At 43.1% G+C, this 15,192-nt stretch overlaps 1 protein-coding gene across 8 annotated transcripts in view; it reads left to right on the forward strand.

Moving 5' to 3' along the window:
* TBC1D31 (TBC1 domain family member 31) overlaps positions 1–9,059 on the forward strand; it is a 75,262-nt gene extending 66,203 nt beyond the window's left edge. For 5 of the 8 annotated variants that reach the window (XM_032252867.1, XM_032252878.1, XM_032252880.1 and 2 more), the window contains 4 exons: positions 280–474; positions 2,867–3,005; positions 6,634–6,729; positions 8,724–9,058. In XM_032252867.1, the coding sequence (XP_032108758.1) occupies positions 280–474; positions 2,867–3,005; positions 6,634–6,729; positions 8,724–8,857 (564 nt within the window). In that variant the 3' untranslated portion in view covers positions 8,858–9,058. Of the gene's footprint in view, positions 1–279; positions 475–2,866; positions 3,006–6,604; positions 6,730–8,723 lie in introns of those variants that run through there. The other 3 variants (XM_032252873.1, XM_032252890.1, XM_032252883.1) reach the window with 3 other exon arrangements.
* The last annotated feature ends 6,133 nt before the right edge of the window (positions 9,060–15,192 follow it).

Here is a 15,192-nt window from a genome sequence, read left to right on the forward strand (position 1 = left end):
TAATTGGCATAATACGAGCAGATGCAGATGCCTATAGATGAAAAGTGGATCTTGAAGAACACATGTTTCGTAAACAGTTAGAAGCAGGTCTATCAGTTTATAAGTTGATGTCTGGTGGGGCCCAGACATCAGCTTATTTTAAGCATTCCTGGGTGATTCTAATATGCAGCCAGGGTTGTGAACAGCTGATCTGACACTTGCATACCATTGAGTGGTTATACCTTCATTGTATATATTATTAGTCTGACCTTGTTTCTGAAATGTGTAACTTTTTCCTAGGTGATGGAAGAAAATTTGGCGAAGGCTGAACAAGCATGCCTGAATACTGACTGGAAGATTCAGTCTTTACATAAACAAAACTGTGATGATCTACAACGAAACAAATGTTACCAGGAAGTAGCCAAACTCCTTAGGGAAAACAGAAGGAAAGAAATAGAGCTATTAAATGCAATGGTGGAGGAGGAAGCCAAGAAGGTAGGAATAGTGTTATAAACCTTTTATTATATGAAGCATTGATTTTTTTTTTTTAAGAGACAGGGTCTCACTTAGTTGCATAGCCTGAAAATTCAACCTCCTGGTCTTAAGTGATCCTCCTGCATCAGCCTCCCAAAGTGCTGGGATTACAGATGTCAGCCACTGCCCCCAGCCTAAGCACTGAAATTTTGAAATAGCACAGAGTCAGATGACAAAAGCATCAAACCAGGTGGTTTTTGCTGGAAAAGATAATCTGATTTTAATAGGTGTTTGTCAGAAAAGTAGTCTAATACTGATTCTACCTGAAAATGATCAAACGTCTTTCTCATTTACATTAGTATGCCTCAATTTGTCAACTTCCTGGATTTTTGTTCTGGCTGATTGAATAATATTAGTACTTTAATTTAGCTAATTCTTTTTTTTTTTTTTTGGAGAAAAAATTCTCCCCTTCCCCCCCGGCCAGGGTTGAATGGTGTTGTTCTTGCCTCACTGCAACCTTCGCCTACTGGGTTCAAATAATTCTCCTGCCTCAGCCTCCTGAGTAGCTGGGATTACAGGTGCCCACCACCACACCCAGCAATTTTTGTATTTTCAGTAAAGATGGGGTTTCACTGGCCAGGTTGGTTTCAAACTCCTGACCTCAGGTGATCCGCCCACCTCAGCCTCCCAAAGTGCTGGGATTACAGGTGTGAGCCACCGCACCTGGCCTAGCTAATTCTTTATACTTAACAATGTAAAAGATTTTGAATAAGTAGAAATTGTATGTAGCTGCTAGAAACAAAACTCAAAATTATAGTGACTATGAACAGGATAGAAATATAGTCTGGAGGTAGGCAGTCCAGGGTTTATATTGTGGCTCCAGAGTTATCAGGGAAATGGCCCCTTTCAACCGTTCTGCACCACTTCTTAGTGTATGGCTTTCATTTTCATCCCAGATGACTCCTGCAGTTCCAGCCATCACGTACACATTCCAGACAGCAGGGAGGAGGGAGAGCACAAGTGTGAATCTTCTGCCTCCCCATCTGAGCCAAATTCCCTTTTCACTTCTTTCCAGGAGTTCCGTATCACAGTTCGAGCCACCTTTGTCTGCAAAGGATGCTGAGAAAAATAGTATTCTTCGCAGGACACATTATCATCCCAAATAAAATTAAGATTCTCTTCCTATTAGTTAATAAGGTAGCTAAAAATAAAAAGATTTTATTCCTAAAGAAGAATCAAAGAATGGAATTCGAGGACGTAATTTATGGCCTATGTCACACATACGTATCTTTTGGTTTACCCTCCCAAAGGCTCTGGGATCTATGCTCTGGGGATATTATCGCAGGTAACATGGATTTTTGTAACGACACTGAAGAGCTGGGGAAAGATCAAGATCTAGATACCTGGCTTAATTGGTTCTCTCTGTTGCTGTATCACAATGTCTATTCTGAAAGCTGGCTTTTTACAGTGTGTATTACCTTCACGTCACTATTCCAGATTCATTTTCCTTCTACCCCATCCTGGTGGCATGGGGCCTTATTTTATAACCCTTTCATTCTAGGACAGGAAAGAAGGGCTTGGAGAGGGTGGAGGTAATATCCAGAGCTCTGAGGCTGTTCTCCTCAGGAAAACTGGGGTATAATAATAATAATAAATTATTACATCCTCACAATGCTCACATCCTCACGTAAGCATTGCTGACACTAGGGCTAGACTGTGTGAAAGCCACTGCTGCTGGACTTTGGGTAAAATGGTACTTTTCAGAGCTGACTGAGAATCATTGTAAGGACCTTTCATGTTCTGCAGAAATGCTTCCTTGTGTCAAATGTCCTGTATCATAAAGCTGACTTGACTACAATGTGGCCTTGGGAAATTGCGCAGACTCAGCCCCCTCATCAGTAACGTGAAAGGGATGGATTTCTGTGTTCCTTCCTTGCCCTCCTATTTTGTGATTTGTTTTTAAGTTTTTGTTGTTTAATGCATTAGTATTTCTATAATATAAAAAGTATGTGTTTTCATGTAAAAGCTGTAGCTTTTTAAGAATATGAGCAAACTTTAGGAGTTGGATTTAATTAAATAAAATGCGATTGCCACTAATACAAAACTGGCTTAGTCTCATAAGATTTGAAACTTATTGAAATGTATTATTATTTCAGCAACTACGGGGATGTAGTTGTGTGCTTCGTGGCACTCTGCCATACTGGGAGGTGGATAAAACCTGCCTGTGCTTTCAAGGCTCTTTGTAGCTTTGGGCCAACACAGGCACCCCAATGACCATAACACCAAACAGATCCTACCTGCCGTGGGAATATAAAGGAAAGTGGGCAGAGAAGACAGAAGGGACTCATTCCTCTGCGAGATGTGTATTACTACACTTTTTATGTACTCTTTTTTTCCATTTATTTGAATTTAGAGGAAGGAAGCTGAAGGAAAAGAGTTCGATTTGAGATCGGCAAAGAAAGCTTCTGCCCTTTCAGATGCATCTAGAAAGTGTTTTTTAAAGCAAGAGATAAATGCAGCCATCGAACATGCTGACCATCTATGTCATAAAGGTGAGTGAGAGGCCTTTCTCTCCATGGTGTTACAGATTTATTCTTTTAGTAGTGTTTATTATTATGATTTTTTTTTGTTGTTGTTTTTGAGACAGGGTCTTGTTCTATTACCCAGGCTGGAATGTAGTGGCACAATCACGGCTCACTGCAGCCTCGACCTCCTGGGCTCAAGCAGTTCTCCCACCTCAGCCTCCCAAGTTGCTGGGACCATAGGCGTGCATCCCCATACCTAGCTAATTTGTTGAATTATTTGTAGAGATGAGATCTCACTATGTTACCCAAGCTGGTCTCCTACTGCTGGGTTCAAACTATCCTCCCGCCTTGGCCTCCCAAAGTGCTGGGATTATAGGTGTGAGCCACTGTGCCTGGCCGGTGAACAGATTATTGGGATGTATTTTGGCACTTCTATTCAGTTCACTGCTGAAGTAAAAGGTAATCACTGGTAACCATATTTTTGGTGGGAAAGGGTGGGCTGAGGTGGGACTAAAAAAAACGGAGTCCTAATCAAGGGAGAAGCCCGTGCAGACTGTCCTGTGGAGTTCTGTCTGATTCTATTGCTCCAGGGTAAAATATGTGCTTTGCCAAAAGCTGGGCCTCAGAACAACAGTGTATTCAAGTACCACATGGGAGCTTCTCATAGGATCTGATCCAACACTGGGGTTCGGTACAAGGCTTATAGAGGCACCAACTGAAAACTCAAAATTATAATGTATAACTCTAAAATACTCTGGAGGCTGAGGTGGGAGGATCTCTTTGAGCCCAGGAGTTCAAGGCCGCACTGAGCTGTTATCACGCCACTGCACTCCAGCCTGGGCAACAGATAAGACTTTGTCCCCTTTAAAAAAAAATCCATCAAATTCTAGAGTACAGTTAACAGGGAGCTTATATTTTACTGTTTTATTTTGTTTCAGCCTTTTATAATGTGTATACATTGGTTTTTAAAATAATTGATACATAATTCACATGCCCTATAATTTACCTTTTTTCATTTTTTTTCTTGCCTTTTTTTGAGATGAACTTTTGCTCTTGTTTCCCAGGCTGGAGTGCAGTGGCGCAATCACAGTTCACTGCAACCTCTGCCTCCCAGGTTCAAGTGATCCTCCTGCCTCAGCCTCAGCCTCAGCCTCCGGAGTAGCTGGGATTACAGGCATGTGCCCCTATACCTGGCTAATTTTTGTATTTTCAGTAGAGATGGAGTTTCGTCATGTTGGCCAGCCTGGTCTCAAACTTCTGACCTCAGTTGATCCACCCGCCTCGGCCTCCCAAAGTGGTGGGGTTACAGGCGTGAGCCACCATGCCCAGCCTAAAGTACTTCTAATATTAAATGTTGAAATAAGTGTGAGCAATGCATACATTTAAGAAAGATTAATAAAAACAAATAAAATAGTTATGTATTCATTTACTCCAGTTCAAGGTCATGGCCAAACCCCGTCCATGACCAGAGCCTGTCCCAGCAGCTCAGGGCACAAGGCAGGAGCTAGCCCTGGGCAGAACGCCCTCCCATCACAGGGCACACGCAGACCCCCTCACACTGGGACAGTCTAAACACGCAATGAACTGAATGTTCGTATCTTTTGGATGTGGGCACAAACCTGAGCATCTAGAAAAAACAGCGCAGACATGGGGAACACGTGCTGACTCCACACAGACAGTGACCCAGACAGGAATCAATTTTTTTTTCTCATAAATGTTATAATGAAATGACATTGAACAAAATGACATTATTTGAGGACCTGCTCTGTGTGTGTGTGTGTGTGTGTGTGTGTGTGTGTGTGTGTGTGTGTGTGTGTACTATATCTGTATAATATGTTACATAGATAGTATCACTGTGCTTGGTCAGTCTTCCCAATTTTTAATTGTTGGCTGTTCTCTGAGTCTAGAATACCTTTAGTTCTCTGAAATAGTCTGTCTCTCAGTTAGCCACCATTCAAAGTTACAGCTAAGTTCTTAGCAGCTTTTCCTAAGTAGATTCTTATACTGGAAAATGAAAGAACACAAAAGAATAACCCAGGAAGAGGGCATTCTAATTAGCATGTTATGTCTTACAGCCTTCATGTAAATTATTTTCAGAAACTGATTCCTCAAAAAATGACAGTCTCTCTCTTTGTAGCAGTCACCTTCTGCAGATCTGGATCTGGTATATATTTTTATATATTCTCCTGAGGCAGGAGAATTGCTTGAACCCAGGAGGTGGAGATTGCAGTGAGCCAAGATCGCGCCATTGCACTCCAGCCTGGGCAACAAGAGAGAAACTCCATCTCAAAAAAAATTAGCTGGGCATGGTGCTCCATGCTGTAATCTCAGCTCAGGAGGCTGAGGCAAGAGAATCGCTTGAACCCAAGAGGTGGAGGTTGCAGTGAGTTGAAATCATGCCACTGCACTTCAACCTGGGGTGACAGAGCGAGATTCCGTCTTAAAAAAAACAAAAGTTATTTCTTATGCAAAAGAGTTGAATCTACCTTTTCTTTTCTCTTTTCCTCTGGAACAATGCAGATTGCAGATTGTTTATTACCTCTGCCATGTCTCAGCCCTTCAGATGTTTGAAGATGACTCTTAGATTCCATTCCCCAGTTTAAATTAGTCATTTGGTTATTAGTCACATGACCTTAATGACTTATTGAGCTAAAACTATGAGTTAAAACCATTAGCTGAAGCTTCTCAGAGAAGTAAAAGGCAGGCATCTTACTGAGTCAATGAGACTCCCAGCATTCTGGCCTTGGCGCATGGAGCCTTAGACGCTATAGGAGTGAAAAGGAAGGGACCGTTATAAGCAATGTCGTGATGCACATGTTTTTAAAAACACCTTGCCATCATATTGGATGTGCTGCTGTAGGAATTAGGGAACAGTGAAACACGCTGAGGGTGAGTATCAGTTTTGAGATTAGGAGAGTAATTGATGAAAGTAGGGGAAGGCACTGCCCTGCCTAGCACTCTAAGAAGGTTTCGGGTAAAACTTGCCTGTGACTGGCTCTGATTTGCTGTGTGTTGTGATGAGGCCCTGCCTAGCTAAAGCCGATAGTGATCAGCTCACAAGTGTCCAGGGAAGCCTTGCTAATCACATTTCATCATCTATACCCTAACATCTATCTTTTTGAGTTTGTTGGCTTTTTGTTTTAGCTGAAAGTGTTTTTAAAGTACATTACAGAGGGCCGGGCACGGTGGCTCACATCTGTAATCTCAGCACATTGGGAGGCTGACGCAGGTGGATCACAAGGTCAGGAGATTGAGACCATCCTGGCTAACATGGTAAAACCCCATCTCTACTAAAAATACAAAAATTAGCTGGGTGTGGTGGTACATGCGCCTGTAATCCCAGCTACTCGGGAGGCTGAGGCAGAGGAATCACTTGAACCCAGGAGATGGAGGTCAAAGTGGGCCGACTGCACTCCAGCCTGGGCGGCAGAGTGAGACTCCGTCTCAAAAAAAAAAAGTACGTTACAGAAACCGGCTCAGCTCTTAATTCTCACTAATGACACTCCTTGCCTTTTGAATGTTGACAGCATTCTTCTTAGATTAGAAAAGAAAAGGGTTTTTGGCCATCTTTGGTGATTTTAATTTACTGGGGACCATTTGAAATGAGCCTTTCTCCTCACTCCCAGACATCATTATCTCTTCACTCTTATAACAGAAAAGTCCAGGTTCCAAAATGAACAGGAGGACTCAAGCTGTTTGCCTAGAACCTCACAACTAAATGACACTTCTGAAATGGATCCCTCAACACAGAGTAAGTTGATAAGCAAAGGTTTAATCTGTCATTTTAAATGTAACAATATTCAAGCAAAATAGTGGCTTAAATTATATGTATAAGCATGTGGATGCCATTTTCCCAGGGCACTGATAATGAAAATCCTAAAATGAAGGCAGCAAGATTCTCTCAAATTTCCCAGTGGGAAGACTGGGTGCAGACTAAATTCCAAGTAAAGAAAACATCCCGAACACCACTAAAGCCACCCCACTTCTTGAGCGCCAGCATTGCTGCCCAAAAACATAGTCGTTGGAGGCTCTAACAGAAGTCTCTGGCCAACTAAATTGATAATATGAGATTCATAGCTGTTCTGACATCCTTGTGAAAAGAAAATCTCAGTGTTGTTTTTCCAAGCTGTTGCATAGTTGAATTTTCTTGACTGTTCATCTGGGCTGGGCTCCGTTCCACAACCATTGAAAACACGTGTCTGCGTTGGGCGCTCCAGTGGAATTCTGGGCCCCACCAGCAGTAGAACTGCCAAAGGCACATGGCTTGATGCTGATAAGCTGATTTCTGATCCCTCGACCTGGTTCGTTGGAGGGCTTTGGGCTTTTTAGAAGGGACAGGGTAGAAACATCTTATAGAAATGTAGTCACAGCATTAGGCCATCCATAAAGATGCTAATAAGCTTTCCAGTGAAGTGTAGTCTTTATTTTTATAGGGGAGGAGGGAGGAGACAAGACACTCTGTTAAACATTTTTTTTTTTTTTTTTTTTGAGGTGGAGTCTCGCTCTGTCACCCAGACTGGAATGCAGTGGCACGATCTTAGCTCACGGCAGCCTCTACCTCCTGGGTTCAAGCGATTCTCCTGCCTTAGCCTCCCAAGTAGCTGGGATTATAGGCATACACCACCTCTCCCAGGTAATTTTTGTATTTTTGGTAGAGACGGGGTTTCACCATGTTGGCCAGGCTGGTCTTGAACTCCTGACTTTATGGTCCTCCTGCCTCAGCCTCCCAAAGTGCTGGGATTACAGCTGTGAGCCACCGTGCCCAGCCTAAACTTTCTTTCAACTAATTTTTTCAGTAAAACTGCCATATAGATGAAACAGAATGTAATGAAATCTTTTGAGTTCTTTTAGAAGAACAAACTTTTACACAATGTCTCAAGAAGAAGAACTTTATAAGAAATATACCTAATATCAGGTCATGAGAGTCCAGTGTGTGTAAAATTTTTTGCCCACTCATACTTTTATATGCATCTATAAATTCTACACCAGAATATGAATTAAACCAAAAATCATTCAAGAGTCAAATGAAGTATGAAAGATTCTCAGCCATTCTCTATTCTGACATATCAAAACTTAATTCTAAATTTTAAAATGGTTACTTGGTAAGCTTACGTTATTTGGCAGCAAAACACAAAAGCATAAAAGTTGTATTCCTTTGGGAGGAAAAACAGTAATTGGACTGAGTATGTAACTAAATTTCACAGAAGTATATTTTTAAGGGCTTAAAAAAAAAATCCAGGTTCACTAGCCCCTCTAAATCAGTAACATTCTTACACTTGGACATATTGCCATATTTTAATCTTGATTCTGGACCTTCCTGATATTAGCTAATATTAAAAAACATTTGATTTATTTAGTTTTACTTATTGGAAAGATAGTCATGGTATATATGTCACAGTATTATGATTGGAATGCCTTTTCTCATTACCATTAAGCATCGTTGTGAGGAAGCTTACTGTTGCAAAAACTCAAATTCTCTCTTAATCAAGCTTTGTATCTAAGTTAAGACTGTTTGTATCCCAAATGTTTCAAAAGCAGAGATGTTCTCTGTTAGCATTCATTCAGTTCAACAAATAAATATTTGGCTTGCAAATGGAACCACCTGGGGCCAGGTAATAGGTAAAATTTAGGTTTTTAGAATTTCATTTCAATATTTTCATAACACATTTGTCTTTAAAATAAATGCTATGTCATTGCTAACATCAGAAAACTCAGCTTTTCTTAATTTTAAATTTTATTTTCAAGTTTCTTTAAATCGAAGAGCAGTAGAATGGGACACCTCGGGACCGAATCTTATCAAGAAAGTGAGAAATCTTCGCCAGAGACTCACTGCCCAGGCTCGTCACAGGTGTCAAACCCCACATCTTTTGGCCACATAGAAGGCATGTCACCTTGAGACAGTCAAGAGAGAGACCTATTTTGCAATCAGTGACCCTGATTTTTAGATTATTTATTTAAAATTCCTATGAAGATTAACCTTTTGTACAGAAAAATGTGTCTATAAAAATTATGTTATTCTAATACTTTTTGGCTTGTAAATGGCTTCTTGAACTTTTTACAATAAAAATGTTATAGAAACTATAAAGCTGTGTTAGGCTTTCAGGTTGCAAGGACCAGCATAAACTTCAGTAACATTAGTTGATAAAGGTTTATCTTAAAAGATGAAAGGAGAAATAAAGAACAGGAAAGCATCTCCACAGCTCTACAGCCCAGACTGAGAGAGACCTCAGCAGCAAGCAGAGGGCGCTGGCAGTGGGGTGGCCTACATCACCATCCTCCTGGACCCCGGCAGGGGGACCTCCTCTTTGTCAGTGACCCACTGGACTTATAACATCTCCTCTCTGACCCAGCTCCTTCTGCCCTCTGCCTACTGCTTTTGGCAGCGCCAACTGCTCTCCCTCCCTCCCTCCGCCTCCTAGCTCCACAGTGGGGCTACTTGTGACTTCCCAAACCTTACTCTAAAAGGAGGGTAGACATAGCTCATGGACTTGCTATGAGGATTAAGTAAGATCAGGCAGGCCAGGCGTGGTGGCTTAATGCCTGTAATCCCAGCACTTTGGAAGGCCGAGGCGGGTGGATCACTCAAGGTCAGGAGTTCGAAACCAGCCTGGCCAACATGGTGAAACCCTGTATCTACTAAAAAATATTAAAGTTAGCCTGGTATGGTGGCACACGCCTGCCATCCCAGCTACTCGGAAGGCTGAGGCAGGAGAATCACTTGAACCCAGAAGGCAGAGGTTGCAGTGAACCAAGATCGTGCCATTGCACTCTGGCCTGGACAACAGAGTGAGACTCTGTCTCAAAAAAGAAAAAAAAAAAAAAGATCAAGCATAAAAAGTTCCTGGCCCATTGCTTGACCTACAGTAAGTGTACAATATGTAGTAGTAATTGTTTTTTCTGGGGCCATGGAGCATAATCTTACAGTTAATCAAATATTTTCAGCAAAGTGCTCTCTTTTGCCCAGTAAGCCAAGTTCTAAAGTGATACACTGGCGTTATGCACGGCATTGGTTTCCCACAAGTATTTTTCTCAGCCTAGTTTTCCATATATTTTTAGGTGGTTGCAAACATATGCCTTCATGGGCCAAGCTGGTGTGTGTTTTTGACAGCAGAAATCCCAGGATATACAATATGTAGTGTGGGATGGGAACTTTGGTAGACTTGAAATTTCTTGCTCACTGGAAAGCACTGAAATTCTAAAATTCTGGTTGGGCACTGTGGCTCATGCCTACAATCCCATCACTTGGGAGACCGAGGAGGGTGGTTTACGAGGTGAGGAGATGGAGACCAGCCTGACGAACATGGTGACACCCCGTCTCTACTAAAAATACAACAATGAGCTGGGCGTGGTGGTGGGTGCCTGTAGTCCCAGCTACTCCGGAGGCTGAGGCAGGAGAATCGCTTGAACCTGGGAGGCAGAGGTTACAGTGAACCGAGAGCGCGCCACTGCACTCCAGCTTGGGTGACAGAGCAAGACTTTGTCTCAAGAAAAAAATATTTTAAATTCTGATTCTGCCACCCAGAAACAGCTGTCTATTGCAGTATTTTGCCTGTATTTCAGGTCCTTTTTTACTATAATTTATACCTAGTCAGGTCTGTTTTGCAGCTACACATACGCACACACACACAAAACCCTCTTGTATATACAGTATTGCAGTAGTTAATTTTTGAAAAAATTCCTTTTCATCCAGTGGAAGTGAACTATGAATGCTTTCAACCAAATGAAGTTCTTGTTATCACATGCTTCCAGTTTTCTCTGAGCCTGCATTTCTCCAATAATCTTGATAAAATCACTGCCTTAGCAGGTTTCGGATACTTGGTTGAATCCCTTCAGCCGTATGTGCTTGGTTGGTATGGCAAAGGTTATCGCATTTAATGAAATATATAAATACATTTCTGATTATTTCTTCCTGCTGCTTGACATTATATCTTCAATCTTCGATTTCCTTGTAATGTGAATTCTCTGGAATTGAATAAGGGCTGAACTTGGCTAAAATTCTTTGCTACATTCAAAGTTTCTCTCCATTGCTCCCATGAGTTTGTTAAAGAAGAGTGGTCCCTGCTGGGCCTGGTGGTTCACGCCTATATCCCAGCACTTTGGGAAGCCAAGGCGGGCAGATCACTAGGTCAGGAGTTTGAGATCAGCCTGACCAACATGGTGAAACTCCGTCTCTAGTAAAAATACAAAAAAAATGAGTTGGGCATGGTGACATGCACCTGTAATCCCAGTTACTCAGGAGGCTGAGGCAGGAGAATTGCTTGAACTTGGGAGGCAGAGGTTGCAGTGAGCCGAGATCGAGCTAACAGAGTGAGACTCCATCTCAAAAAAAAAAATAAAAAGGTCCCCATAGGCCTTTTCATATTTATCACGTCTATAAGGTTTCTCTCTGGTGTGAATTCTGCAATGTTGGCTAAATGTTGGGCTTCAGCTAAATCCCTCTCCACATTTGACTAAATTCGGAAAGTTTCTTTACAATATGAATTCAGTGGTGTTGAATAAGTTATTAAGTTGGTTAGCAGCCTTTTCTAATCTATTTACATTCATAGGGTTTTTCTCTAGTATAGATTCTTCCAGATTGAGCAAGATTTGAGCATTTGCTAAAGGCCTTTCCACCGTGATTGCACGTGAGCCATTACAGCAGTTGACTGCAGGGACTGCATAAGGCTTCATTTATTAATATGGGTGCACTTCGAGAGTCTGGATTTAATGTTCAGTCTCATTGTATCAGTCTGGAAACAAACCACACACTTGTTTGGATGAGGAAAGTTTAATATAAAGACTTATTGAACTGATGGGGAGTTCTCTTTACAGTAGTAGAGAGTACAAGGTAGACTATAAAGACATAAAGAGAACTCTACAAGGTACCCAGGACTGAAGAGAGTACTCAGGGAAGTGTAGCAGGAAATTAGAGATTTTATTTAACGTGATTACGGGCTTAGCAGAAATGCTTTTTAATTTTGAGCAAAGGACAAAGAAAATGGGGTGCCTTTTATACACCTTCGTGGTACAGAATGATGAAGCAGAAAGCAAGCTTACAGAAACCAGAACAAAGAGCAAGTAACTTGTGACATATGATGTGATGTACTTTACGTTTGAAAAGTAACATTTTGAGAAACACATTTCACAGTTTTGAGTTTATTTGCTTTGTGACCTTGCAGCTGGTTAGCAAGAAAACCAGGAATTTTTAGATGCCTGGGAACTTTGCTAAGAATGTGGAGAGCATAGATAAGGTTTAGTGGTTTGCAGGCAGGGAGTTATTCTGCCTTAAACAGAGCTTGGGAGGCATTGTATTAAACAGCACACGACACAGCAAAATTTATTATATAGCAACTACAAATTATAAGGTTTTGTTTTCCTATTATTGCTATTATTTAATTTCCTTACTTAGAAGGGAGGCTCCTCCCTAGGTTCAGACCTGGTCGGAAAAGGTGTGGTTGCAGACTACTGGCTATGGGGGAGGGTCTCAGAGTTGGCCAGGCCAGGCCGCAGGTAGTCCACGTCCCCAGGCAGCAGGAAACAACCCTCCTGGGCACAGGCAATCCAAGGCTGGTGGGTAAAAGTGGTAAAAGTGCACAGGAAGGCAGGGCATAAGGACCCCGCTTGTCAGGGTGGTGTGCAGCCTGACCATTTCCAGAGGGCCCCAGGAAACCACCCTCAGCACAGGCAAACAGGCTGGCAGGCAGGTGCTCAGAGTGCATCAGGGTGGTACTGCTGGCATGAGACCTGGAACAAGCCAGTGTCCATATTGGGAAGACTATAGTGACATGGTTATTGGGCTAAGACTGTGAAGTCATAAAGCAATTGTGCACACTGGATGCGTGGTTAGGCAGGGCACGACTAGATGTCCCCATGCACACACGCTGCTGGTGGCCCATGAAGCAAGAGCAAGAATAAGCAAAGCCACACATTGGAGCAAAGAAGAGGCCTGTTTCACCTGCAGTGTCCTTCCAGCACCCTCTATTGACAGCTCAGCATCATGCTTGTAAGGAGAAATGAATGCCTCGAGAGCCCAGCCCATCACCACAGAGCTGACAGATGATGGATAACGGCCACACTCTTGCCATTGAAAGTGGCTCTACAGTTTACTTGGTTGGTTGACAGGATGTGGACTCATGCTGGCCTCTATTTAATGAGACAGATGCCAGAATTTCCCTGGCATGATGTGGATGCAGATATCCAAAGGCTCAGGGAGATAGGAATGTGGGGGTGGATTGATCACATCTGGCCTCCTCACTCACCTCCCAATGCCATGCTCTGGGCCCAAAAGCCACTTCCTTTATGAAGGCACTGAGCAAGGGAGCATCTGCAAATGTGAAAAGCTCTGTGGTGGCTCATGTAACAAGACGTGATGGTGAGAGATGCCATCACCACAGACGTGGTCCCTGGTTTCAGTGGGAATAATGGAATTCCGGGGCAGCAGAGGCCAGGTAGCAGCATTTAATTACCAGACAGCTATTTACAATAAAAGACAGCAGGGCGATAGTAGTATTAAGGGATTTTTGGCTACTGATGATTGACTACACTCTCCCTAAGAATGAAATAGATAGGCAGCCTACTAAAATGTTCCTTGAGATATGTAATAGGAAAAACTCGAGACCTGGTAGCCAAAAAACTGACTCAATTCATCACCATGGAGAGTCATGCCTGTCACCCAGCTTCCAGTATGAAGACGATTCCCAGATCCAAAGTCTCTTGATTGAAGGAGAGGCCAGGTCCCCCTGAGGAAGGACCCTGAAGCAGTGCCACATATAACATGCTTACAAGTATTCTTTAAGCCTTCCCCAAAGGAACCTCTTGCCATTTACTTGAAGGATTGTGTACTAGGAAAAAGAAAACACCCATATTTCACAGGGATTACTAAACATGGGTTCTGAATTGACACTAATTACTATGGCCTACCAGTGAAAGTCAGGGCTAATGGTGGTCAGTTGATCAAAGCTGTCTTGAGCAAAGTTTAAATTACAGTGGGTGAATAGGGCCATGAAACCAACCTGCAATTATTTTCTGAGTACCTGATATATCATTGAAATAAACATACATGAAAAATGGCAGAATCTCTCCACTGGCACTATGACCCATTGAGTAAGAGCTATTATCCTAGAAGGGTTCAAGTGAAAGCCCCTGAAATCTCCTCCTTACCAGGATAGTAAACCTGGATAGTAAAAAGTTAACACAATTATCCCCAGGGGCTGGGCGTGGTAGCTCACACCTATAAGCTCAACAGTTTGGGAGGCTGAGGTGGGCAGATCACCTGAAGTCCAGAGTTTGAGACCAGCCTGGCCAACATAGTGGAAACTCCATCGCTACTAAAAATACAAAATTTAGCAGAGTCTGTAGTCCCAGCTACTTGGGAGGCTGAGGCGGGAGAATTGCTTGAACCTGGGAGGTGGAGGTTGCAGTGAGCCAAGACAGTGCCACTGCAGTCCAGCCTGGTCAACAGAGCAAGACTCTACCTTAAAAAAAAAAAAAATTACCCCAGGGAAACTGAAGAGATTCGTGCCACCAGCAAAGAGTTGAAAGATGAAGGGCTGGTTATAGCTATTCCATCGCAATTTAATTCGCTACTTGACCTGGGAATAAGGAAGATGGATCTTTGAGAATGGCTGGGTTATCGGGAACTTAGCAGGTGAGGACTGCAGTTGCAGCATCTGTTTCAGATGCAGTCTTGACACAGCTCCCGGCATATGGTATACCCCAGCTGCCAGTATGACCTCCCAGAGACCCCTCTCCCCAGACCCTATCATGACCTGCCATTTCCAGATGCGTTCAGTGCCCACCGCTGGCCTCTCATCAACGCTGCCTACCCATTCCGCAGCCCCCTCGCTGCCCCCACCGTATTCCCAGCCACTCCTCTATTGCCTCCATTAGAGCGCCTTGAACTCAGCCGCGTTCATAGCGCCGTCCTGGACTGTGACCACCCGGACTCCTGGCCCAACCTAGAGCTGTGCATATCCCCCTGCGAGGACCAGTGCCGAAGCGCAAGGGCCAGGGCAGGTCGAGGAGTCAGGAGCTGCTCCAGACCCTTACACGTGCCCTTTCCTGGACACTCGGGCCGCGGCCCCAGGGTAGTCTTGGCGAGAGTTTCTTAAGGGGTTCACGTGCTTCCAGGACACTTGTCGCAGGTAGGTCCTTTCCCCTTATCTTCCGCTCCGGACTTTGACATGCAACCACAACCTTTCTTTCAGGAGCAACTGTAAAGGGAGCAAAAGTATTG

Source organism: Sapajus apella, unplaced genomic scaffold (assembly GCF_009761245.1).
Source record: "Sapajus apella isolate SASKATOON/1434 unplaced genomic scaffold, GSC_monkey_1.0 scaffold3, whole genome shotgun sequence".
NCBI classification, from domain to species: Eukaryota; Metazoa; Chordata; class Mammalia; order Primates; family Cebidae; genus Sapajus; species Sapajus apella.